This window comes from Drosophila kikkawai, chromosome 2R (assembly GCF_030179895.1).
Source record: "Drosophila kikkawai strain 14028-0561.14 chromosome 2R, DkikHiC1v2, whole genome shotgun sequence".
Taxonomy (NCBI): Eukaryota; Metazoa; Arthropoda; class Insecta; order Diptera; family Drosophilidae; genus Drosophila; species Drosophila kikkawai.
Window position 1 is genome coordinate 7847484 of NC_091729.1, and position 27096 is coordinate 7874579.

General features: G+C 42.2%; 5 protein-coding genes across 8 annotated transcripts; 3 read left to right on the plus strand and 2 right to left on the minus strand.

Annotated features, from left to right (window-relative positions):
- The first annotated feature begins 142 nt into the window (after window positions 1-142).
- beta'COP (coatomer subunit beta') lies at window positions 143-5998 on the plus strand. The gene is made up of 4 exons (XM_017174537.3): window positions 143-630; window positions 794-1413; window positions 1495-2077; window positions 4548-5998. Exons 1-4 carry the CDS (start codon window positions 276-278, stop codon window positions 5738-5740), a joined length of 2751 nt encoding a protein of 916 aa, XP_017030026.1. The 5' UTR covers window positions 143-275; the 3' UTR covers window positions 5741-5998.
- A 2442-nt stretch (window positions 5999-8440) lies between these two features.
- On the plus strand, window positions 8441-12903 carry loqs (loquacious). Of its 2 annotated transcripts, XM_017174534.2 has the most exons (5): window positions 8441-8602; window positions 8711-9497; window positions 9553-9838; window positions 11358-11495; window positions 12246-12903. In XM_017174534.2, the coding sequence occupies exons 2-5, from the start codon at window positions 8767-8769 to the stop codon at window positions 12492-12494; spliced, it is 1404 nt and encodes a 467-aa protein (XP_017030023.1). In that variant the 5' UTR covers window positions 8441-8602; window positions 8711-8766; the 3' UTR covers window positions 12495-12903. The 2 variants fall into 2 exon arrangements, with proteins under 2 accessions (XP_017030023.1, XP_017030024.1); XM_017174535.3 differs by lacking the exon at window positions 11358-11495 and having other exon boundaries at window positions 8442-8602.
- A 69-nt stretch (window positions 12904-12972) lies between these two features.
- On the minus strand, window positions 12973-14817 carry Ing5 (inhibitor of growth protein 5). 2 transcript variants are annotated; one of them, XM_041777164.2, is made up of 5 exons: window positions 14661-14817; window positions 14230-14586; window positions 14006-14172; window positions 13569-13727; window positions 12973-13503 (listed from the first exon to the last, which is right to left on the minus strand). In XM_041777164.2, exons 1-5 carry the CDS (start codon window positions 14695-14697, stop codon window positions 13402-13404), a joined length of 822 nt encoding a protein of 273 aa, XP_041633098.1. In that variant the 5' UTR covers window positions 14698-14817; the 3' UTR covers window positions 12973-13401. The 2 variants fall into 2 exon arrangements, with proteins under 2 accessions (XP_041633098.1, XP_041633097.1); XM_041777163.2 differs by having other exon boundaries at window positions 13964-14172.
- LOC108077332 (general transcription factor 3C polypeptide 1) lies at window positions 13653-25293 on the plus strand. Of its 2 annotated transcripts, XM_041777162.2 has the most exons (6): window positions 15044-15222; window positions 15290-15842; window positions 18973-19714; window positions 19794-21863; window positions 21949-23345; window positions 24274-25293. In XM_041777162.2, exons 1-6 carry the CDS (start codon window positions 15138-15140, stop codon window positions 25235-25237), a joined length of 5811 nt encoding a protein of 1936 aa, XP_041633096.1. In that variant the 5' UTR covers window positions 15044-15137; the 3' UTR covers window positions 25238-25293. The 2 variants fall into 2 exon arrangements, with proteins under 2 accessions (XP_070140650.1, XP_041633096.1); XM_070284549.1 differs by lacking the exons at window positions 15044-15222; window positions 15290-15842 and adding an exon at window positions 13653-13763.
- Window positions 25294-25646: 353 nt separating this feature from the next.
- RpL24 (ribosomal protein L24) lies at window positions 25647-26490 on the minus strand. Its single transcript, XM_017170712.3, has 3 exons — window positions 26357-26490; window positions 26226-26301; window positions 25647-26158 (listed from the first exon to the last, which is right to left on the minus strand). Exons 1-3 carry the CDS (start codon window positions 26359-26361, stop codon window positions 25772-25774), a joined length of 468 nt encoding a protein of 155 aa, XP_017026201.1. The 5' UTR covers window positions 26362-26490; the 3' UTR covers window positions 25647-25771.
- Window positions 26491-27096: the final 606 nt, after the last annotated feature.

Sequence of the window (27096 nt, forward strand, 5' to 3'; positions counted from 1 at the left end):
ACGATATGTTTTCCTTTTTTTTTTCTCTATTTTATATTATTTGTGAATTTTAGCTATTTTTGGCTATTTAACTTGGCCTGCCCGACAGTTGGCAACACTGCCGCCAATTGTACGTGGCACGCGACAACCCTAGGCCAGCTCTGACACATTAACAAGAGGGGAAAGAAGAAGAGTATCCAATTCGGGGCAGCAGCAAAGTTTTTCCTGATCGTGTTGCCGGAATCAAATTATAGTTATTGTAGAAGAGCCCTAGTTCGCCAGAGCCGTGAAAGAAGATGCCTCTCAAACTGGACATCAAGCGCCGGCTGACGTCGCGCTCGGACCGAGTCAAGTGCGTTGATCTGCATCCGGCGGAGCCATGGATGTTGTGCGCTCTTTACAATGGCCACGTACACATCATGAATTACGAGAACCAGCAAATGGTAAAGGACTTCGAGGTCTGCGATGTCCCAGTGCGGTCCGCTCGCTTCGTTGCTCGCAAAAACTGGATACTCACTGGGTCTGACGACATGCAAATCCGTGTCTTCAACTACAACACTTTGGAAAAGGTGCACTCCTATGAGGCGCACTCGGATTACCTGCGCTGCATCGCCGTGCATCCCACACAGCCGCTCGTGCTAACCAGCAGTGGTGAGTGAGTTGGCTTGGCAGGGCAGTGGGGATTGAGGGATTATCTCTGTTCCGATTTCCTTCACCCGACACCCAACACCCAACGCTTGTATTTACCTTGGCCCCGCTGGGAAGTATGCTTTAGTTTTGGTCTCACCCGTTCGTGTCTTCCTTTTTTGCACAGACGACATGCTCATCAAGTTGTGGAACTGGGAAAAGATGTGGGCTTGTCAGCGGGTCTTCGAAGGACACACCCACTACGTCATGCAGATCGTCTTCAACCCCAAGGACAATAACACGTTCGCCTCGGCCTCGCTGGACCGTACAGTGAAGGTGTGGCAGCTGGGATCGAACTTCGCTAACTTCACGCTGGAGGGGCACGAGAAGGGGGTAAACTGTGTGGACTACTACCATGGCGGCGATAAGCCCTACTTGATTTCCGGCGCCGACGACCGCCTTGTAAAGATTTGGGACTACCAGAACAAGACCTGCGTACAGACTTTGGAGGGCCACGCACAGAACATCTCTGCTGTGTGTTTCCACCCTGAGTTGCCGATTGTTCTGACGGGCTCCGAGGACGGCACCGTGCGGATCTGGCACTCTGGCACTTATCGCTTGGAGACCTGCCTCAACTATGGGTTCGAGCGTGTGTGGACTATTTCCAGCATGCGGGGCACGAACAATGTGGCCCTGGGCTACGATGAGGGTTCCATCATCATCAAGGTGGGCCGCGAGGAGCCGGCGATGTCTATGGATGTGGTCGGTGGCAAAATAATTTGGGCTAAGCACTCCGAAATGCAGCAGGTAAGAGCGGAGAATAACTGTATTGGAAGCAGCCGTGTTTCCTTTTATAAAGATTTGCATTAAATTTGTTTTTTTTTTCAGGTGAACTTGAAGACCATTGCCGATGGCACTGAGATCAAGGACGGAGAGCGCTTGCCCGTGGCTGTTAAGGATATGGGAGCCTGTGAAATTTACCCGCAGACCATTGCACACAATCCGAATGGCCGTTTCGTTGTTGTCTGCGGCGACGGCGAATATATCATCTACACGTCTATGGCGCTGCGTAACAAGGCCTTCGGCTCCGCCCAGGAATTCGTGTGGGCGTTGGAGAGCAACGAGTATGCCATTAGAGAGAACAACGGCACGGTTCGACTGTTTCGCAATTTCAAGGAGCGAAAGAGCTTCACACCCGAGTACGGGGCGGAAAGCATCTACGGTGGCTACTACTTCGGCGTTAAGACCTCTTCTGGCTTGGCGTTCTACGACTGGGAGACCCTGCAGCTGGTTCGCCGCATCGAGGTGCAACCGAAGAACGTCTTCTGGAACGAGAGCGGCAGCCTGGTCTGCCTAGCAACAGATGATTCCTACTTTGTGCTCGGTGTGGACACTGCACAGGTGGCGAATGCTGTGGAGTCGAAGGAGGGCCTGGAAGACGACGGTGTGGAGAGCGCATTTAATGTTTTGGGTAAGTGGAAATTCGGATACGGAAAAGCGATGACAAGAAGAGATAAGTATCAAACAGATAAGATACATATGTAAGATATGACATATTGGGAAAGCTTCTCAAGAAATATTTATATTCATCTGATTTGGCACGGATGCTTTAGTATGGGGATGTATAAAGATTGAGTTTAAAGTCTGATATACAGCGACATCATTTTATAACGCAAAGTTAGCTGTAGCAAAAATATAGCATTTTAGTTTAAGGGGTTATCCGGGTTTAGAACCACAAAAAAAGGCCTATTTTCCAGAATTTTTTAAAAAGATCCTATGACAATTTTGCAAATTTCATTTATTCTACATTAATACATAAGGTTTGAACTAAATTCTGTAAAATTTTGAACAAGAAATATTTACAAATGAGCCGTTGAGGGAGGGTTGAACTTAACCCTAAAAAAAATTATGTCCTTGCGGTAGGCAGGATTTCTCCGTCAATTTTTATTTGAAATCAAAAAACCAAAAATTTTTCTGTTAGCTTATGTGTCTGGCTTGTCTTTGAACGAAGGATTTTTTAAAAAATTAAAAATTGAATTTATGGGAGAGTTTTTCATAAATTATGTCACTTTTTAAATTTTGGCCATATTTTGGGTTATAAAATCGGTTGTAATTGAAGATATAAAAAATCCTTCGTTCAACGACAACAAAAACATGTCTAGAAGAAGTGTGCAAAAGTAGAAGTAGATCGGTGCAATAGTTTTAGAGAAATCTTGACTACCGACTTTAAGAAAGTGGTTTTGAGAAAAACGCGTTTAAAGTTTTAATTGCCAGTTGTGACTCATACGACGCACTGGGCTTTAAATTTCTCCTATTCCTACAGTTTTGCTTCGATCGACTTGAAATTTTCGGACAACATTTCTGACACTTTGTAATATTATATAAAAAAGTTTGAAAAAAATTCATTTTTTGAAATTTCAAAACCCGGATAACCCCTTAAGGGAGTTGACCCATGTGACGGCCGTTTTTTGAAAACATTTCCTGAAGAGCGCTTAAGACTCATCAATTTGAAATCTTTAAAAGTTATTAAGTAAAGTGGAAAGTATTTGTTAAAATTTTTTTAAGTCGAAATATTGTCAAATTTCCGAGTCAAACTAACTCAGATTCTGGCAAAATTGGGGGGCAATTTCAAAAATTTTAATGCCATTGTGATCTGAATGAATGTGAACTAGGATATTTTGAAAATACTGAAAAATTAAAATTTGGAGCTCCTTAAATTTTTTTTAAGCGAACTTATTTTTTGTCCAAAACAAATTTTTAAAATTTTTTAAAACCATCCCATTAGTCAAACCCCTTAAATAATAAATATAAATCTTCGCATAATATTATTTATGTTTTTTTTTTTTAATTACGCAACGCTTGTAACAAATTTTTTGGTAACTCTAAATAGTATTTGCAAATGTCGCACTTATAAATATAACGGTACTTGAAGTTGTTACGGCAGATCTTGCAGAACCCCTCCCTAAAAGAATGTGTTTTGCGGTCTCAACTATGTTATACTTCGAATGTAGTGAAGTAGATCATCACAAATATAATAATAAACAAGAAAGGAAGCTAACTTCGGCGTTACGAAAAACGTTGAAAAACAACGAAGTTATAATTTTTTCTTTTACTTTCCCTATCGTTCCTATGGCAGCTATAAGATATAGTCGTCCGATTTTCATAAAATTTATACCAAAATTCTGAAGTAATACCAGAAGCTCATGTTTCAAAGAAGATTAAAATACGTTGAAAAACAACGAAGTTATAATTTTTTCGATTAATTTTCCGATCGTTCCTATGGCAGCTATAAGATATAGTGGTCCGATTTTCATAAAATTTTTACCAAAATTCTGGAATAAAAAAAATGGCTATATCATCAAAAATGATGCAATAATATTGAAAAACAGCCAAGTTATAATTTTTTTTCTAAAAATTTATCGATCATTTGTATGGCAGCTATATGATATAGTCGTCCGATCCAGCCCGTTCCGACATATATAGCAGTGAGAGTATATAGAAGACTATATGCAAAGTTTCATTTAGATAGTTTTAGAACTGAGGGACTAGTTTGCGTAGAAACGGACAGACGGACGGACAGACGGACATGGCTAGATCGACTCGGCTGTTGATGCTGATCAAGAATATATATACTTTATAGGGTCGGAAACGTCTCCTTCACTGCGTTGCAAACTTCTGACTGAAATTATAATACCCTGCAAGGGTATAAAAAGAAACATTTTACAAAAATGTTATTTTTTAATAATTTAAGCCTTAAAAAACAATTTCTGATATTTTCTTTAAATATCCAGGCGAGTGAATCAAGCCATTTTATATAAATCTATAAGCTGGGGTTTATTTTAAATAGAGCATGGTTTCAAAACTCATCAAGGGAAATCCAAATAATTTTTTTCATTATTAAAATGGAAATATAATTATATTATATATTTTTTTCGCTGCAGGAGAGGTCTCTGAATCCGTAAAGACGGGCCTGTGGGTCGGCGACTGCTTTATTTACACTAACTCGGTAAATCGCATCAACTATTATGTGGGCGGCGAGATCGTGACAGTCTCCCATTTGGATCGGACCATGTATTTACTCGGCTATGTACCCAAGGACAACCGCCTGTACTTGGGGGACAAGGAGTTAAACGTAATCAGCTTCTGCCTGCAGCTGTCTGTGCTGGAGTACCAGACGGCTGTAATGCGACTAGACTTTGAGCGAGCGGACCTCGTTCTGCCCACCATTCCCAAGGAGCACCGCACGCGAGTGGCACACTTCCTGGAGAAGCAGGGCTTCAAGACACAGGCTCTGCAGGTGTCCACCGATGCGGACCATAAATTTGATTTGGCCTTACAAACCGGGGAGCTGGATATCGCTCTGAAGCTGGCTCGCGAGGCTGAAAATGCGCAAAAGTGGTCACAGCTGGCTGATGTGGCGGCGCGCAAGAATAACATGTCCCTGGTTAAGGAGTGCATGCAGAAGGCAAACGACTTCAGCGGCCTTCTGCTGCTCTCTACCGCTTCCGGCGATGCTCAGATGCTAGAGGAGGTCGGCGAGGCTGGTTCCGCACAGGGTCGTCATAACATCGCCTTTTTGGCTGCCTTCCTGCGCTCAGACGTGCAACGCTGCCTGGAGATTCTCATTGCGACGAACCGCCTGCCGGAGGCTGCCTTCTTTGCCCGCACCTACTTGCCCAGCCAAATGTCGAGGGTGGTGGAGCTCTGGCGCGAAGAGTTGGGCAAGGTTAACGAGAAGGCCGGCCAGTCGTTGGCAGATCCGGCCCAGTATACAAATCTCTTTCCGGGCCTGGCCGATGCACTGCGCGTGGAACAACATCTGCAAGGAGAGCGAGCTCGCAAGGCCCCGGCACGTTTGGCCGGTCAGCTTCCGTTGAATAGTGAGCGCAATCCCCTCGAGGAACTGTTTGCCGCTGAGCAGGGCGGATCAGGCCAGCAGCTGGAGGAGAAGGCAAAGCCTGCCTTTAACCCTGTCCGGGCTGCCGCTCTTAGTAGCCCGGTAGCCGCCGAGCCTTCGTCAGCTGCTGATGACGACGATGACCTGGACCTGGAAATCGATGGCATCACGTTGGATGACAACATTGATACGACAGATGACGTTAACCTGGATGACGACTTTCTGAGCGACGATTAAGACGGACGGAGATCAGAGACAGATGCCAGATATCTAGAATACCATAAAAACCTTCGTTTATTGCTTGGGAAGTCCCAAATGTCCAGCATTTCAATCCACTAAATTCCGTGCATACATTCGCATTCGCATTTGATCTGATTGAATGTTTGTTTCCCGTGCATTACCTATACAAGTCTAAAATTATAAATATATATCTTAATAATATGTATGTACAACAGTAATGGAGCAAGAAATGCAATAAAATACTTATACAACAAATTGAAGCAGGGCTTTACTTTTTTGTTCACCATCATACGAATGGTTGCCGTGGCTGCATATTGCAGGAAGTGTACAAGTGTCTTGAGTTAGCTGAGACAAAACACAATTAGGTAAAATTAATTAAATTGAATAAAGATCCCACATTGAATATCTGTTCAAAATGAATGCATACATATGTAAATTACATCGCTTAATTTGTTTGTTTTTAAGCAACAGGGTTATATCCATAATTTGTGCAATACATTGGACTTTAACAATATATATGTACATACGTACATACATATGTATGTACTCATAAAGAGCCTGCAGTTCCATTCATCAACATTTCATCAACGTTTCATCAATAGCCGAAGGGGTTTTGTTGATTATTCATCGATGAATTGCCATACAAACTATTGATGAATTTAACATGGGTATGTCCTAGGCATTCATCAACAGCAATTCATCAACATTTCATCATCATGTTGATGAAAAGGCCTATTGATGAAATGTGGTACTGCAGGGTATAATTAAACGGGTATTTCACAACGATCCAAATCATTTCAAAGTTTTTGTAATCCACTGCAGTTAATTCGTTTTGTGAAAACCATTATCAAAACGCAAAAATAACAAGAAAGAATGCTAACTTCGGTACGTTAATGTTTGTATACCCTTGCAGTTTGCAATTTGCTCATTAGGAATAAATCTTTTAAAATAACTATTTTTGATTTGAAATATATATTATAGTTATGGCAGCTATATAATATACATAGTTGCCCGATTATCATAAAATTCAAAGCGAAATTATGAAATAATACAAAATGAGCAACTCTCAAGTAGATGAAAATGTGTTCAAAATAGAGAAGTTAATTTTTTCCTTAAAATTTTCCGGCTGTTCCTGTGGTAACTATATAATTTAGTCGTCCGATCCAGCCCGTTCCAACATACATATATAGCAGTAAGAATAATCAGAAAATTATCTGTTAAATTTCATTTATATAGCTTAAAAACGGAGAGACTATTATAGGGTGGGAGATGACTCCTTGCAGCCCAACGGATATTACAATTTTCACGATTTAAGATTAAAATAGTTCAAGATCAGGAATGAAATAAATGCAAAATTGTGAATTGTATGTACATTGAATTACAGTTATTTAGTGCAAAGTCTGCAAATTATTTAAAAAAAAATAATTATAATTTTTAAATATATGTATACGTGTATTTGGTAAACAAATATTCAAAGTAAAAAACTTTACTCAAAATAACCTCAACATATAACCAAAAAAATTGACTATTTGAAGAAAATATTTGCCACAGAGCTCGGTTTTATAATATTTATACCCTTGCAGGGTATTATAATTTCAGTCAGAAGTTTGCAACGCAGTGAAGGAGACGTTTCCGACCCTATAAAGTATATATATTCTTGATCAGCATCAACAGCCGAGTCGATCTAGCCATGTCCGTCTGTCCGTCTGTCCGTCTTTCTGTCTGTCTGTCTGTCTGTTTCTACGCAAACTAGTCCCTCAGTTTTAAAGCTATCCGAATGAAACTTTGCATATAGTCTTCTATATGCTCTCACTGCTATATATGTCGGAACGGGCTTGATCGGACGACTATATCATATAGCTGCCATACAAATGTTCGATATATTTGTAGAAAAAAAATTATAACTTGGCTGTTTTTCAACATTTTTGCACCATTTTTTAGATATGGCCATTTTATATTATTTCAGAATTTTGGTAAAAATTATATGAAAATCGGATGACTATATGATATAGCTGCCATAGGAACGGTCAAGAAATAAATAGAAAAAAAAATTATAGAGTCGTTGTTTTTCAACGTATGTTTATTTACTCTGAGATATAAGCTTTTTTTATTATTCTAGAAATATGGTATAAATTTCATAAAAATCGGACAACTATATCATATAGCTGCCATATAAACCGATCGGTAGATGTAGAGAAAATGTAAAACTGGAAATGTAAAACTGTAACTGTCAAACTGTAAACATAATAAGTATAGATAAAATGTAATGAAACTCTGTTTTGTGACTGTTTTCAGCATTTAAATCTATAATATAAACATCGAAACCAATCTGCAAGGGTATTCAAACTTCGGCGTGCCGAAGTTAGCTTCTTTTCTTGTTTTAAAATAATATATACTCGTACCGGATTTTTGTAAGCTGTATTGGGCTGTATGGGTAAATAAAATAATACAAATATTCACTAACACAAATCTTTAAAAACGATCATTTAAACCTATAGACTTTATTTTGGATGATAATGATAAAAAATTCTTTTATATACACATGTATCTATTAAACCTTGTACTTTGATCGGGCTATTCTATATTTTCTATATTCTAAAAGCGTTCCAATTCGAAACAACGTTCGAGTTTATTGGGTTGGAATCGAGCAGGTAGTCCAATTGGAAACGTTGGTTTTATCGATAAGTAGTAGGCCAGTGTAAACTGTCTGGCAACGACGTCAATCGTATACATACTTACATCTGTATAATTCGTGTGTGCGTCTGGATTTTGCTGTATTTTTTATTTAAGAATGAATTATTAACTAACCATTAATAAATTATTATTAAATAAAAAACAGTTAAAAACCGCGAATCATCAGTGAGTATATCCGTTTCCCTCCCGAGAACGGAAGCGGAATGCGAAACCCGCATCCCGCATCCCGTTCAGCTGCAGAGTGGCGGTGTTATTGATTTTTCCCCAAATCAGATACACACCAAGGAGTTTCCAAAGACCGCCAGTAACCAGGAACCACCACGTCAGCTATGGAGCAGCAGGAAAACTTTCCACTTCCCCACAACATGCCGTTGCCGCAGCAGCTACAGCATCTGCATCACCAGCAGCCCCAGCCGCCGATTCCCGTTCAGACTGGATTTGCTCCTCGGCGCCAGTACGATAACTTGGCCGGCTCTGGCCCCGCTTGCCTGGGTAATGGCAACACGTCCGCCGGGAGCCCGATCAAGGGCCCACCGATGATGCAGCGGCCCCTCAAGGCTAAGAAGGAGAAGACGGCGACGGGGCCGATTCCTCAACAGGTTGGACTTCCGGGCCAGCTACAGCTGACGGAGATATCCGAAACTTTAGCGGGCGGAGGTGCTGGTCTCCTGCCCGCCGATGAGGCCCTCAAGTTTGTTAGCGAGACTGACGCCAACGGGCTGGCGCTGAAGACTCCAGTCAGCATTCTGCAGGAGCTGCTCAGTCGGCGCGGCATCACCCCTGGCTATGAGCTGGTGCAGATCGAGGGCGCCATTCACGAGCCGACGTTTCGATTTCGCGTGTCCTTCAAAGACAAGGACACTCCCTTTACGGCCATGGGAGCTGGACGCTCAAAGAAGGAGGCCAAGCATGCGGCGGCCCGTGCGCTCATCGACAAGCTCATAGGCGTGCAGCTGCCGGAATCGCCCAGCAGCTCTGCCGGCCCGTCAGCGTCAGTTACTGGCCTCGGGGCTGGATGTGGTAGCGGCGATGGCAACGCAAATGCAGCTGGAGGGGGCGAGTAAGTAGGCAGGTGTATTTCGGCCTGCTGCATCCCTAATCTGTTTACCCCACAGCGCCGGCGACAAGATCGTCGGCAATCCCATTGGCTGGCTACAGGAGATGTGTATGCAACGTCGGTGGCCACCACCGTCGTACGAAACGGAGACGGAAGTCGGTCTTCCCCATGAGCGGCTCTTCACGATCGCCTGTTCGATCCTCAACTACCGCGAAATGGGCAAGGGCAAGAGCAAGAAGATAGCCAAGCGACTAGCGGCGCACCGGATGTGGATGCGCCTGCAGGAGGCGCCCATCGATTCGGCCAAGATAAGCGAAAGCATATGCGGCGAGTTGGAGGGCGAAGTGAGTACACCATCGCTAAATAGCAGCACGATGAGCGATCGCTATGATCGCGTTACCAAAGATTTTGAGTTGCTAGAGCTTTAGTTGCGTCTCCTCCGATAGAGTCCACTGAATCCCACTCTATAACTCAGACCTGTATAAAGTTGTTGTATCCTTTTAGCTGTTGCGTGCATGTCGTTATGTGAAGTTTATACTTACAATAATTACTTTTTTTTACCAAAGAGCAAAGGGTTTTGTGGTTTTTGAACTTGTTACTCAAATTGTGATTGTAATCGTTGTTGTATATATTCTTCTATCGTAGCTTGGGTCTGATTACTAATATTTCTGAAGTACAGGGGCTCTAATCAAAGCCTTGTTAAAATCTTTGTTAATAAGAAAAAACAATTGAGCAGAGAAATAAATAACAAACTCTCACATTGAATACTTTTTATGGCAAAGGTTACATTTTTGGTTACATGTTCTTCCTGGGTTTCGATTTTTATTATTTTAGGGTTAAATTGTATGTATATGTTCTTGATCAACTAAAGCATCCAAGTCAATCTAGCCATGTTCCTCTGTCCGCTTTACGTAAACGTAGTCTATAGTTTTCGATATATCTGAATAGAGCATTTTATATATTTTTATTTGTTAAAAAAATATATAATATTTTATGTACATGTATTTCTATCAAAGCACGTAATCAATAATAAGTTAAAAAATAAAAATCAATGTTTAATGATTATCTATTGGTTTTAATATAATTTGCCTTTTTCGCTTCGAATGTGCTTTTGGGTTCGTCTGTTTGCAATTCATATGATAATTTAATAAAAAAAAAAATTTTTTAATAATAATAACTCTTAATAAAACCTCTTAGAACGAAGTTATAACACATTGAGCGAAATTCTAAGCGCAAAAATATCGCTCAAAAAATAATCATTATTTGTTATCAATATTTTTTCGCTTAAAATAATAATAAGTATTCTTTGAGCAATTAAAAAAAAAAAAAACTAAAAAATTAATTATTTAAATTGGTTTAATATTATATATAAAATTCCATATTTAAGCTTATCTTGAAAGTGTAGCCGATTGGTATAATTCGATTTTTTTTGTGGCTTTTCCAAGTGGATAATTTTTTTGTTTAAAGAAAATTGATTGATAATCCCTGATATATATATATATATATACTATATATCATTTATCACACGTTTATTAAATCAAAAACCACAACGGTATAAATAATTCGGGTGCCCGAATTTGGCTTTCTTTATTTTATCAATACACATAATTCATATTACGGCATGCCAATTATTTCTTCAATTCAAATTAAGAACTATTTCTTGCTTTTGGTATGTTTAACAATTCGTTAGCGGTCAAATAGAGCTCTGCCCTCCAAAGTACCTCATTGCACAAACTAAAATTCGAAGTAAAAGTGATATGTTTCAACTCACCATTTAGCGTGGGAGTTTTCGATTGTGTATGCAATATAAAAATAAAGAAATGGATAAGAAAACACGAAACACATTGCGCTCTTATTTTACAGCCCCGCAGTAGCGATAATTATTATGGTGATTTGAAAGATATCTCTGTGCCGACACTGACCACGCAGCACAGTAACAAAGTGTCCCAGTTCCATAAGACTTTGAAAAATGCGACTGGTAAAAAACTACTAAAGTTACAGGTAAATGTTACTGTCCCTATTTTCACAGATGCATTTTGTTCATTTGCCAATAATTTTGACATTTGTAAGATGTTTGAAGTGCTTACATTTTTTTATTTTTAATATACGCATTTTGTAAAGGGTTCTAACGAACTTGAGGTTCTTGTCCTTTTAATTTGAAACTATTATTTCAGTACACTACAAAAAATTCAGTGAGCGTTGTTAAAACTATCTTCATTTAGTTATCTTTAATTTCAATAAGTTATATAAAAACAAATAAATTTATTATCGACTTGAACTTTCAAACGGAAGCATTCAGTCATTCAGTTTGCACGGAAGCGGTACATTTTCTCTATACTGAAGGAGTCCTAACAAAGACCACATAATAACAAGATGCATAACACCCATGCATTTTCTGCACCCTTTTGAGCGTTCTTTCTTTTCTGAAGCCATTCCAAAAACTCGATTGATCAAAAATTCTACGGAGTATCTCGATCTTGTTATTTAAGGTCTTTGAGAAAAAAGTCGGTGTGCAAACTTCAGCTTTCCAAAGCTAATTTTATTTGTTTTAAATCAAATAGAGTGACCTCATCCAAGAAGAATATTCCGTTAATAAAATATTTAGTTAAAACTAAAACATTAAAGGCGAGAACAGTTTGTGTTATATCAATTGTACCTTACGTGCATATGCATATTTTCTGTACTGTAAATCAAGGTTCACTGGCAATCTGACCCGCTTTTAACGCAAGGTTTCTCCATGATTTCTTTCAGAAGACCTGCCTGAAGAGTGCCAAGATGGACTACATCAAGCTTCTGGGCGAGATCGCCACTGAGAACCAGTTTGAAGTTACCTACGTGGACATCGAGGAGAAGACATACACTGGACAGTTCCAGTGCCTGGTGCAGCTGTCCACGCTGCCTGTGGGCGTCTGCCATGGCACCGGTCCGTCGGTCTCCGATGCCCAGCGGCATGCTGCTCAAAACGCCCTCGAGTATCTGAAGATCATGACGAAGAAGTAGGCTGGCAGCTGACCAAACTGCATAGCAAAATCTGAACGCACACCACGACCACGACCACGACGACGACAAGTCCAGTATACATATGTGTATGGCGATCCAACCTCAAGGCTTTCCTTTCCAGCCACGTCTACCCACGATTGCCGCGTCTTCGCCTGAAGTTTATTTTGTTCTTCGTTTCCTTCTCGGTTTCTTCGATTAGACAGTTGCCTATATCCAGTATATATCCATATGTAAATGTTCATGTACACATGCCGACGCATGTATGTGTATATGGTAACACGTACACCTGCATATACAGACAAGTGTGTAATCTACTTGGAAATCTTAGTCGCTTTGAAATTGTGAAAAAAAAACCAAAAACGAAGTCCACATAAAAAGTTAATAAATTAAAGTAAAATGGCTAACTAGACATAGGATTGATTTTTTTGTTTAAAAATTGAAATGTGGCGGTGACGAGGCTTCAAAATACAGAAACATATTCGGTAATCGCATTGTCCCGAGTTTTATTGAAGGGTGCATGACAGTTAACAGTTCTTACAAGTTCAGTTGATAACTTAAAACGAAACAAAATTTAGAGCACGTTGAGGTCCCATCAGCATTACAGCAGTGACTAACTTTTGTCCAAGCGGGTCTGCTCGCTAATTGAGGGCAAAGACTTTATAACAAGGTGAGTAACGGCCATACAATTTTTTGAACTTGCATTTTTTTGTGCTAGCTCTAGAATAGAGTGGCTAGAAATTAAAATGAATGGTCGCTAGCTATAATGTTATTATAAGGACTTTGGTTAAAAACTGAATGATGACGGACTTTAGAGATGTTTAATAAAAAATATAGAACGACACGTGTCGAAACTTAATTATAGTACTTAGCTTACTTATATTACATGTTCCCCTAACAACCATTAAAACTATTTCTTCTTACGATCCTGTGTACACTTAGGACAGAACCACTTTCCCTTGGGCTTTGTAGTTAGGCCGACGCAAGCAAAGTGGAACCACTCGATGGGGCACTAGGCAAATGTGAAAGTCAGTCATTAGGTCTTAACGGAAATGGCAATTACAAATGGATACTCACGTCGGGATTGTCGCATCCAATCATCTCTCCATATGACACCTGGTGGCACAGGCAATACGTTGGCTCGTTGGGATCCACAGGCATGTCCATTACATCGCTTGGATGTGTTGCGGCCGTATGGCTGGACTCCTTCTCCGAATCATCCACCTCTGCGGCCTTCTGTGCATAAGGATAACGAAGAGAATAGATGGGAGCGTAAGTATAGAGTTTAAGCAGCTGTGACATACAAATGATAGCAGAAAGGAAACTGGGGAAATCTACGGAAAAGTAACGGATTACCGGGTTTGAGACCAAACTGGAGCAACGATAACTAAAGAACATATGTAGGTAGGGCAATGAAATAAGATCTCAATAAAAACAAGGCTACATTTAGATGAGGAATGAAGATGATTTACCTTTTGTGCGCCCCCCTTGCGAGTTTCTTTTTCTTGATTTACCTTGGACTTTTTCTTTTTGGTACCTTGGCCGGCGTTGGTGGTCGAATTAAGGCTTGTATTTACATTGGTCTGACTACTACCACCACGAGCCGTTTCCTCGTCCGAGGAGGCAGACTTTTTCTTTTTACCGGTTGTCGCCTTGCTGTCCTTAGTTTTTTTCCTACCCTCTGCAAGAAATACGAAGTTTAAGGTGGGTGTGACACAGAATGCAGCTTGGCACTTACTTTTGGCCACCACTTCCTCGGATTTGGCTCGCGTAGAGGAGGCCTTCTCCTGTATCTCGCCCTCAAACCGTGCCAGGTCATTGTCCAGTCGTCGGATCTGCTTGTCGACCAACTCGTACGTTTGAATGGCCAGCTGCACCTTGTCGTCGCTGTATTCCTTGGCTTTTCCGAACAATGCCTTGATGTCCTCCAGTCGCTCCTTGCGATCCTCGTCGCCCAGCGCCCCGTTCTCACCCAGCTTTCGCATAAAGTCCTTGGCGTGGCTATCTATGCTCTTCATAGCCGTTTGAGCGCGATCGTCCAATTTCCGCATAAGCTTAAAATTTCGCTCCAACTCGGTTGGTAGACTTTCCAAGCCTGGGGGTGAATGATATTGTGAGTACATGTAGGAGATTCTGCGCGACTCTGGTGAGCAGCAATTGTGGACCTACCGTCCAAATAGTTCTCTAAATATATGGCAGAAGACATTTTGTTTAACCAAAATTAATGTTTACAGATGTAGGAGAATGCAAAAGTGTGACCGTAGCACAATTGCTGGTACATACCACAGTGCTGTCACTTAAGCGTTTTTCAGGCAGGAAATTAGCCATTTTATAGCCGCTAAAAAACTTATATTAAGCGCAGTTCTTATGAATCGAAAGTGGTTTAAATTTCCAAAGACCAGTACTATAAAGGCTTACAGTTATTCGCCTACATCTCGGCAAATTTATGTGTTTGCGACGAAAAACGAGTATTAGTGGCGAGCCATCCATGTTGGTTTTTGCGGAAAAAAAAATATATTATGCCATCTCTGGCCAGTAACAGTGTTGGTAAACGCGTATGGTTGAGTCGATTTCTGTGAACGCCGCAGCAAAAGAATAAGAAGTTTGTTTTGATACATTTAGTAAATTCTTTAAAACGATTTGAAAATGAGCGCTACGTCTGGAGGCTCCTGGATCTGTGCTATCTTCGATGAGGTGGCTCTTGAAGGCCTTCAGGGAGTGACATTGCCTTGTATGACGATTACACCGACCTTCATCGATAAATGCAATTGTTAATCCATTTCTCGTTGGCTTTTAAGATCTGTGGGAACTGCTAGAGAGGCGTCTGTGCGGCCCCTCCTCGCCGCTGCCCGACCGCGTGCGCGAGCAGGCATGGGCACTACTGCTTCGCTCCCAGCCCCAAAAGGTCGAGTTCTTCGAGCTACCTGAACCGCAACCTTTTCTGCCGTATTATGACCGCCAAAACGACATAGACCCGGAGTCGGGCATACCTGTGGTACCCGACAAGTGCCCCTTTATGTTATATCCGTCGGCTTTCGTGCAGGAGGACGGCGTTATGGGCAATTGTACGGACTTCAAAACCCGTAAACCAATCCCGTCTTGTGATCTGAAAGCTCTGACCGCGGCTCAGGCCACCGAGCATTGGGGCGGCAAGCTCGTTATTGTCGCTTCGCAGGAGCTTCGCCAGGCGGCGTTGACACCAGCGCACATGATGATGCCTCATAACATGCCCCTGGCATACTACGTCTTCCTGGAGGCCATTGGCCGTTCTCGTCACAGCGGACAAACCACAACGGGTCCTTGGTCTCTCATTAATTACACCAAAGACCCTGGCATTGTGTTTTACATCAAGTAAGAGGATAATTAGGTCTTTTCTATTTATTTTTCATGTCTATATCATTTTTTTTTCATAATTCCATAATTAAGTAGTAGTTAATCTCAAAACATCAGCTTCTCAAATACAGAGGTAGTCAAAAGTATTTACACGACAAACCAATTGTTGCAGATCCTTTTAGTTGTTATTCTTGTTGTTGTTGACAAATTTCCCTGAAATAATTTTCATTGCGTGGCTTGATCTATGCAGAAGCAACCCGAAAAGAAATGTCATAGATTCCCTATGACTTCTCTACCTCTAAATATTTTGCAATACATACGGTATTTAATTCATTAAGCTAACTTAGCCGTTTTGCCACAATGTTTTTTTGAAAAGTCGCCCATTTTGCACCGAATTACCCTTACCAATTTTTTTAAAATTGAACGACTGCATCATGTAGTTGGCATACATCGGCAGATGTAGAGAAAAACTTGAAGCTGTAAATCTAAAATTGAAATTTGAAACCTATAAAAATGTAAATATATAATTATGATCATTGAATACTGCAAGGGTATACAAACTTCGGCGTGGCGAAGTTAGCTTTCTTTCTTCTTTTAAAACAAAATAATAAAATATAGCTTTTTCGCGAATTTGCAATTGAATATTACGAAATCCTTTCTACAATATGCCAAATTCTTTAAAATTTGATAAATGGCAACATTTCCTAATGTAACTATGTTGAAAAAAAAAAAAACAAGAAAGGAAGCTAACTTCGGCACGCCGAAGTTTGTATACCCTTGCAGATATTATTTCATTAAATTTTACCTATACTTATTGTTTACAGTTTGACAGTTACAGTTTTACATTCCCAGTTTTACATTTTCTCTACATCTACCGATCGGTTTATATGGCAGCTATATCATATAGTTGTCCGATTTTCATAAAATTTATACCAAAATTCTGAACTAATAAAATAAGCTTATAACTCAGAGTAGATAAAAATAGGTTGAAAAACAACGAAGGTATAATGTTTTTTCTATTAATTTCCCGATCGTTCCTATGGCAGCTATAAGATATAGTCGTCCGATTTTCATGAAATTTATACCAAAATTCTAAACTAATAAAATAAGCTTATAACTCAGAGTAGATAAAAATAGGTTGAAAAACAACGAAGTTATAATGTTTTTTCTATTAATTTCCCGATCGTTCCTATGGCAGCTATAAGATATAGTCGTCCGATTTTCATGAAATTTTTATTGAAATTCTGAAATAATACACAATGGCCATATCTAAAAAATGGTGCAAAAATGTTGAAAAACAGCCAAGTTATAATTTTTTTTCTAAAAATTTATCGAACATTTGTATGGCAGCTATATGATATAGTCGTCCGATCCGGCCCGTTCCGACATATATAGCAGTGAGAGTATATAGAAGACTATATGCAAAGTTTCATTCAGATAGTTTTAAAACTGAGGGACTAGTTTGCGTAGAAACGGACAGACGGACAGACGGACATGGCTAGATCGACTCGGCTGTTGATGCTGATCAAGAATATATATAATTTATAGGGTCGGAAAGGTCTCCTTCACTGCGTTGCAAACTTCTGACTGAAATTATAATACCCTGCAAGGGTATAAAAATTATAACTACGTTGTTTTCCAACGTATTTTCATCTACTTTGAGACATGAGCTTTTAGTATTATTTCAGAATTTTGGTAACAATATTATGAAAATCGGACAACTATATCATATATGTAGCTGCCATAGAAGCGATCCGCAGATGTAGAGAAAATGTAAAGCTGGGAATGTATAACTGTAACTGTTAAACTGTAAACATAATAAGTATAGGTAAAATGTTATGAAACTCTGTTTAGTGTCCGTTTTCAGCATTATAATTTATGATATAAATATGAAAACCAATCTGCAAGGGTATACAAGTATGCAAGGCGTGCCGAAGTTAGCTTCCTTTCTTATTTTAAATAAAATTAAGACCAAAAAAACAAAACGAAAGCTGAACAAGAAAGGAAGCTAACTTCGGCACGCCGAAGTTTGTATACCCTTGCAGATTGGTTTCGATGTTTATATTATAGATTTAAATTCTGAAAACACTCACAAAACAGAGTTTCATTACATTTTACCTATACTTATTATGTTTACAGTTTGAAAGTTACAGTTTTACATTCCCAGTTTTACATTTTCTCTACATCTACCGATCGGTTTATATGGCAGCTATATGATATAGTTGTCCGATTTTTATAAAATTTATACCATAATTCTAGAATAATAAAAAAAAGCTTATATCTCAGAGTAGATAAACATACGTTGAAAAACAACGAAACTATATTTTTTTTCTATTTATTTCTCGACCGTTCCTATGGCAGCTATATCATATAGTCGACCGATTTTCATAAAATTTTTACCAAAATTCTGAAATAATAAAAAATGGCCATATCTAAAAAATGGTGCAAAAATGTTGAAAAACAGCAAAGTTATAATTTTTTTCTACAAATATATCGAACATTTGTATGGCAGCTATATGATATAGTCGTCCGATCCGGCCCGTTCCGACATATATAGCAACGAGAGCATATAGAAGACTATATGCAAAGCTTCATTCAGATAGCGTTAAAACTGAGGGACTAGTTTGCGTAGAAACAGACAGACGGACAGACGGACAGATGGACAGACGGACAGACGGACATGGCTAGATCGACTCGGCTGTTGATGCTGATCAAGAATATATATACTTTATAGGGTCGGAAACGTCTCCTTCACAGCGTTGCAAACTTCTGACTGAAATTATAATACCCTGCAAGGGTATAAAAAAATTAGAGAACTATTAATTTGTTGGCTGTATCAAGGTTATGCATCTTATTACTGTACGGTTTTGGGTTTGATTACCTTATTATGGGGTGTCATTAATATAACTGGATAAATTTGAAATTAACTTAAAATCTTTATAAAATAAAGACGTAACATTTTATAGAGCATTTTTGTACACATAGAATCACAGTGAATTGATAAAATTCTATAATTCTAGATAATAAATAATACATAGGCTTATTACCTTCAGAAAATCGTTAGAAGGCAATCCAGATAAAGCTTCAGTATTTCACTTAACCTTTTAATAATTGCTTATTTTGTTTACTTAATGTTTAATCTTGCCAGAAACAAGCTACTGAGCCAACAGCTAATCACTTCCCAGGCCTACCACGAAATTAACAATGGCCGCGCACTCATGTCCTCTCTGCTGCACTTGCCGCGATTTTACCGCATCTACAAAAACCAGTCACTGGAGTGTCTTGGGAAGCTGTACCTGGCGATTATGGAAACGAGCAGTCGCCAAGTCCCCGTTTCCCAAATCGCAGCACTGCTGGGCAACCCCACCCATTTCAAAGTGAAGAAATTGCTGGTGACACACACCTTCCGAAAGTTCTTTGAGACCAAGCAGGTGGAAATGCCTGTGCCAGTAATGACCAAAGCGGGCAAGCCGTCCAAGACCACAATGCGCAAGGTAACCGTCGCACAATTGCGCAACCCCGAACTGCAGCTGAGGGATTTCTATAAGAACGACGAAATTGAGGAAAAGGCGACTCAAGACGAGTTCCTTGACCTACGCCATTGTTACCTGGACATGCCACCAGAGGAAGAGGTGTACCGGGCCGTGGCTCGATTTGGCAAACGTGGACTGACGAGTCACGAACTGTCCCAGTACACGGGCATCAATGCCCTCACAATGCGCCACTTCGTCAAGCAGTTGAAGAAGTCGGGACAGATCAAAATGTACTCGGATCAGGTGGGCAAGAGCCGTCATTTTCGCTTTATGGCCACAAGCCAGTTTGAGGAGGATGTCAAGCTTAAAGACGCAATGAAGCACAAAGAGCTACCGATAAGGTGCGCGGATGAGCCGGTAAGAAAACAGAACTACGATTAGCATAGGGGCTTCTTAGGGTGCTCTTGATATACATATTCCACTATCTTCTTTTCAGAACATCCCCAAGCAATCAGAGATTCCGCTGAAGGATATACCGGATATAGTTACCCATTCGCGACCGATGGTGTTCACTGTAAAAAGCACCAAGTCACGAAACCAGACGCTGCGCCACATAAACCGCCGAAAGGTTATTGTTCGCCTGATCGACAAGCACTGTGTGGTGCCCCTGCATCGGCTGCAGAAGTGTCTGCAAGAGGAGGAGCGCTCAGCCGGCTACACGGACAACCTGTGCCGGCGATCGCTGCAGCGTCTTTTGCGGCCCTTAGTGGATGCCCATGTGGTGAACGTGTTCGAGATCACCATGCAGTACAAGGAGCGTGTCCGCGTCTTTCGCTTGGCCACACACCCAAAGATCGGATTGGATCATGCGCTCATGCAGCGCGAGATCCTTAAGCTCAAGAGCAACTTGCATCTGATATCCGAGGAACGCATGACTCGGCTCTCCGACCTCAAGCCAAAGGAGCGCAGTGAGGTGATCGCTCGGAGAAAACTGGACTCGGAGCGACCTGCTGGCTTATCGGCCATAAGCAAGATCCAGGCACCCAAGCTACTGCTGGCCCGGACGCTGCATGAGTTCCTGTACTATCTGGTGCACGAGATTCCGCCGGACCAAAAACCACTGGCCATGACTGCCGAACTAGCGCAAGAATGGCAGAAGTCTGAGCCGGAGCTCCAGCCCCGCCAGTTTCTGGAAGAGTGGCAAGCCGAGGCCAAAGAGGAGGGAAACATCCCGCCTTACACCGAGGAAATAACCTGGCGGACCTTTATTCCGCCACTGCCGGCGTACGAGAATAAGCCCAAGGGCTGGATCTACTTCACCGACGCCATGGAGAGGATGCCGCTGTCGCTTTTCCAGCGCATTTGCCGCATCGAGCGCGATGCCAACGATCAGTTGCGTCCGCAGCTGCAGCATCCCGTGCGTCAGCACTACTTGCTCTCTCAACTCAAGCAGGATTCGGCAGTGCCACGATTGAAACTGCAACAGCTTTACGTAGGAACTCTGCGGCTGCTTAATAACATGGGTCTCATCCAGGTGAGCGAGGGCAAGCTGGGACGCGACGTACTGCAGCGTTGGGTGTATCTAAATCAGCGCACCTGCCTGCTGGATACCACGTCCAGCACCGAGCAGAACTATATGCAGGTCAGCACCGATCGCTCGTACACGCCGCTTAGCTTCGAGTTCTCCAGCGCGGAGCAGGTGGGCCACTACTGGGCCAAGCTGCAGCATATCTGCATTTACACCAAACTGGGCTACCGCAAGGTCTTGACTTCGCAGAATAGGAAGAGCGCCCTGCGACTGAAGGCCCTGACGTTTTTGCCCAGCGTGGACTTTGACCAGGCCTTGGAGATGGACAAAGGAACGGTGCCCGGCGACCATCTTGGTGCTGCTGGCTTGGGCTCGCAGTTGTTCGCCCACCAATTCCGCCACTGGACGTGGGTTCAGCACCAAAACGGAGGCGGCGGAAAGTCGAGGCGAATTCTTCGGGAAAAGTTAAGAAAGCCAGTCCCGGGACGAAAGCGTACCACCTTCGCACGCTTGAAGATCGGTCCGCGGTTGACTAGCCGAAGGCACGGAGGCGGACTGCCGAGCAGCGTGAAAAATTCGACCAAGAAGAAAACAAGTGGGCCGCGCGACGATATCGATCGGGATGCGTTGCGAAACATGCGTACGCTTCGTGTCAAGTGGACGCCCGAGGAGGATCGCCTGCTGAAGATGGGTCGTGCTGTGTACATGTTCATTGATGCACCCACGGTGACCTTGGCCTTGTGTGACTTGGGTCTCGTCTGCCGCGACTTGATCCGTCGCTTCTTGGGCATTTGCAACAAAACGACGCAGGCCTGCGTGCGCAGAGTCCAGTTCATGGTGAAGATGAAGCGCGATATCCCGGATGTGCCCAGCATGATTCATGCAATGCAGACACAGCCGGAGGTCCACACGGTATACAACGACACCTTCCTGGCTCAACTGAAGCGGGAGTATCCGAACAAGAGCGAGTTCCAAGGGGCGTTGATGACTCACTTTGCCCTTTTGATGGGAAAACTTCAGCGGATGACCGCAAAATCGGTGAGTGGAATATTGGTTCTTAGTTTACGATGATAGAAAGGAAGATGAGATGACTTGACTTTGACACATGTACTTTCCCCTCTAGCAAGGTTGTCCTAGCAGACAGTTTCTATTGCCTGACATTTTGGACATCTTCAGCAGTCAACAACTAAACGAACTGCACTTCACGCACGAAGACCAGCAACTGATCCACCAGGACCCTGCCAGCGAGACGGATCTCCAGGTGGCCGTCGCCCACGCCGTGCTGCATAGCACTGTCTGCTGTGTCAAGGACAAAACGCTGCTGAATTTGCAAACCTTCGAGATCTACAAACACTTCTCCGAAGAGGTGCTGAACGCTGCCTTCAACAAGGCGCGATCAGACTCAATGCTAGTGGCTGTTAAGCGACGCAACATACAGTCGGCGTCCAGTCGCCAAATCACGAGGCCAGGCCACCTGCTCAGCTCCAAATACAAGTACCGCTTGATCTACACCAAGCTGACACACTTTGTGTACGACGCCTTCTTTGCCTTGGCCCAGAAACTGCGAACTGACCAAGACCAGCAGCAACTGGCTTCACCGCACTTTGCCCAACTGCTCCTCATTGGCGAGTGGCTGGTGGGCGAGAGGCTGCGACTTTCACTGCAGCTGCCCGCCAACATCCTAACCGTGGATATCTCCACCATGGGCAAGCAGAGCGGCTGCCCGTCAGACCGTATTTTGGATCACTACAGCTGCATATTTGACAATGCCCCGCAGACAGAGTACGCCAAGAGGCTGGAGGGTGAGTGCAGCAGTAGCAGCCGACAAGTCTCGCGGGTTCGCTTCCATCCGGCAAATATGAGCTACCGCCTTCCTGCCAGTGCATACAACCAGTTGTCCAAGCTCCCGATGCGCGCCATGCACTTCTTCTGCGCCCTGGATGCCTTGGGCGAGGCTATCACTATCAGCTCGACCCGGCTGGAGCAGGGCGACTGTCCGTTCGCCAACTGCATCATGCGCAGCGGCAACTATCTGAACGCTGTGGACCGAATTGCTCACGAGCAGCGACCAATTCTACGGCAGCTTGTGGCCGATGCTCTGCCGTCATCACAGCACTTTCAATTGGAAACCCATCCGGCAGGCACTGCCCTCACAGTGACCACCTCCAATCTCCTGCCCTTTGCCCAGCAGCTGGAGACGCACTGGCGGCGGCAGCAGCAGGCGCTAGAGCTAAAGGATCTCGGAAAGGTCCTGGCCGAGCGAACCATGAATAATCTTACTGACTGGCGGTCCATTTGTGCCGAGCTGCTAGACGACGATGAACCGCATTCGTGGGAGGTGGACCGCTCCCAGGAGTATGAGCCAGCGTTGAACAAGGAAGAGCGTGCCCGGGCTCAAGATGTATTCGTGGTCCATCTGCCCACCATTGGCATAGAGCTCGTCGAGCATAGGGAACTGCAACAGCAGATTAACTTGCAGTCGGACACCTTGCGAAATTTGGTGTTAAAAAAAGTAGAAAAGTAAGTGCAATTTCTAAGAAATTTTTCATATGTATGTATCTGAATTTACTAAGCTTTAAGCTTGTGTTTTAACGATAAAGTTTTTAAAAAAGTCTTTAGTTTCAAGGAAAAACAAGAAAGCTAACTTCGGCACGCCGAAGTTTGTATACCCGAAATTTTGAAATAATACAAGTAAAAAAAAAATATACTGAAAAACAGCGAAGCTATAACTATACGATATAGTCGGTCGATCCGTCTGTTCCGAAGAATAGTCAGTCGTTTAAGTTAGATAGCTCAGAATAGTTAGATAGATACAGAATATATATACTATATAGGGGCTGACCTGAAATAATAATACCCTGCAATAATAATGAGTATGTTTTTAAAGGTTTACTCAAGATACAACAGGACATTGTCAAAGCAAAAGAATAGGTGAATGTAGTGTCGTACAGATATTTTGTTTTCATCCTAAATTTAATTCTGTTCAATTTTAATTATGTTTTAAGCAAAAATCTCGTAATTTTATTTATAAATAATTAAGAAATGTTGCTTCTGAATCGACGAAGGCTTTCCTTTGGCTGGAATTCAGCTTATTAAGCTATGGCCATAATAAAGGATCATATTTTCATTTGCTTTTAGCATTCCACTTAGGATAATTGGGTCATCAACAACATGAAAAACAAGTGATAGAAGTTGGAATGTGCAAATAATTGTTCATTTGTGTAAATACTTTTGAATACCTGTATATGTATATACTCATAAACACTGAAAAATAGTTATTTATTTTAAAATTAAGTTAAAATCTGATCAAAATTGGATTACTATACCATTTACAAAGACTTTTGGTAAAAGTTATCCCACAGTCGATCGCAATTTCCCTTCTTTTCATAATATTATCAGAAATTATTTATTGACAATCATGTTTTTTTTTTTTAATTTATTTGTATAGAGCCACCTACTGGAAGTACACCGAGAACACATTCAATACCCTTCAACCGATTCTCCACGAGCGGAACTATGACTCCCAAGCCATCCGCCACATGGAGGACATTCTCAACTACATTGAACAGCATCAACTCGGTGTGCAGGCCCTGCAGTTGCGGAGTATCTTTCCCCTTGGTGAATTCCTCTTGGAGACACTGCATCTGTTGGCTGATCACGATCTGGTGAAGCGTGTGGGCGTGTCCAGTCACATGTATGTGCACAAAAAACATATCCGTAATTGGGTGGTGCACACGTTCCAGTTGACGCGGTTGCAGAGGGAGCGGATCCAGAGCCAGGGTACTAGTCCAGTCGTCATTGGTCAAAAACGCAACTTGGGCGCATTGGGTACGGACGACACTACAATGCCTCTTGAAAAGAAGATGAAGCTGGTGGAGCAGATAAGCAGCACAGGAAGCGAGAGCGATGATGAAGCAGAAGGACCGAAGATCAAGCGATCCACAAGGATCTCTTCTCGAAAGGCAGACGTAATCGCTGAACAAGTTACTAATCCATCTTTGGGATCTTCACGGGACGCCATTGCGATGCGACCGCAACCATGGATCAGGGTGAACGCATCGCTTAACCGTCGCGTGCTTGATCGGTGGCTGGGCGCTGTTCTCAGCGAATGTATTTCACACGTCGGATGTACCGTTCACAGTTTGTTTCTGAAATTCTCGCATATGGTACCCGTGGATATTATGTTCCTTTTGGAGCTTCTAGGGGATCTAGGCTGCATAAACCTAATGGAAATACGGCCTCAGAAGGTGCATGTGGAAATGCTTCTAGATACCGACGACCAAGAAGGCGAAGAGCAACCAGTTACGGAAATCTACGAGCCGATACAGACTTATGTTAAAGTGCACAGCGATGCAATTGGTCGTCTCACAAACTTTATCGGTCAAAAAAAATATAATACTGAATTCATTTAGGTATTGTATAACAAAAAATAAGATAAACCGAATAAAAATGTATTAAAACATTTCAACTCTTGAGTGTTTCGCGTTTTTATAACATTCGATGGATTGAATTTACTTATTTCAAATGCCGTTTGTGATATTTTAAAGTATTAAAATTTATATTTCACGTTATTTTCCTAGGGTCGTTCCTACCTATACAGACGGCCAGCTGATCCAGCATATATATACTTTAATAGGGTCGTTTGGGTATCCTTCACTGCGTTGCAAACTTATAAAGTTCAATTTAATATCGTCACAACGAAGATTTGTGTACGCGGATATTCAGGTTCTAATCTTCACTATTGTTTACTTCACATTTCGGAGTACCCATCCATTCTCTGTGCACAATTTGTAATATTTGGAATAACAAAAACACAACACGTTTGCTTTTTTTTTGGCAACCACAAATTTGCATTTGTGGCGTTTTAATTTTTGTTTCACTTCTGGTTTCTTAGATCCTGTTATTAAAACTTTAGCACATCACTACCGGCGGGGGGCAGGTATTATTTACCGCTTGCCACCGACGCGAGGAGCGGCCTTCTGCGTGACCTTAGCGGCCTTCTGCTTGGGCGCAGACTTCTTGGCCGGTGCGGGGGCAGCTGCCTTCTTCGCGGCCTTAACGGCGCGCTTTTGCTCCTTGGCCACCTTGATGGCTTGGTCACGCTGCGCCTTGCGCACCTCCGGCTTCATGTTGCGCTTGGCCATGATCTCGGCCAGCGAGGCGCCGACGATAGCGCGCTGGAACTTCTGGGTACGGCGAGTGCGCTTCTTGGAGGCCTCCTCCTCAATGCCCTTGCGGTGCTTGCGGCGGTACAGCACAGTCCACGTAACCTTGCGGGGATTGCGCTTCATCAGATAGGACCGCTCGCACTTCTTGTCCAGGAAGGTGAAGCTCTAGGAGAACGAATAAAGCAGGCTTTAGCTATCATGTCTGCGGAGCATTCTGTACACACACACATACCTTGCCATCAACCTTAACCATGGTTTTGCCATGGCCGGGGTAGATTTTGTACCCGCTGAATGAACACAAGCCGATCCTGAAAACGCATACTATATTAGATGAAGAAAACACATTATTTTCCCAGTGCTTACTTCATTTTGTTGGCAAATTAATTGCAATTTCAACAAAATCCACGTGTGTGTATGTTCCGGAAACGAAACGAAAAGAAAGAGGAAGAGTGCGCTAGAGCTGGGCGACCGCGAACGATAGTAGCGATAATTGCGTGTTTGGGAGAAACTACCGATGGAAACACTATCGATATTTCAGTTTTACGGCCCATTCCCACTAGAAGTGCATTTTGAGTAATAGTTTTCTATTCATTTTACCATGTGATATATATAAATTTAAACTATTTTATATTTAAAATTACACCTGTTACATAAATATGGGCGATATCTCGCGATAGTTCGCCGATATTTTCAGGCGTTAAGGCTAGGATATACCTCTTGTATTCTCTTATTCTCACAGATTATCTGTGATTATTTTGAACTCAATGAAATTCAAATTGGCATTTCAGATATTCAGTCGATATTTTTAGCGCCGTCGGACTGTTGGTATGACGTATGGGAACAGCTGATTTCAGTTGAAAATATCGGCGTACTATCGCGATACATAGGTGATATTTTTAGTATTTCAATCGTCGAGGAACTACCCAAAATACCCTTATTGTATGTAGATGATTTCAGTGCTGATCCTGACCAAATATTTTCTTTTATATCGACGCATTTCCCCGAAAGTATCGTATGCCGTTTTTTTCGAAATTGAGATTTTAATGCAAAATTGTTAGGCACCTAATGTCTCACTACCCTGCGAAATATTATAACTGAAAACC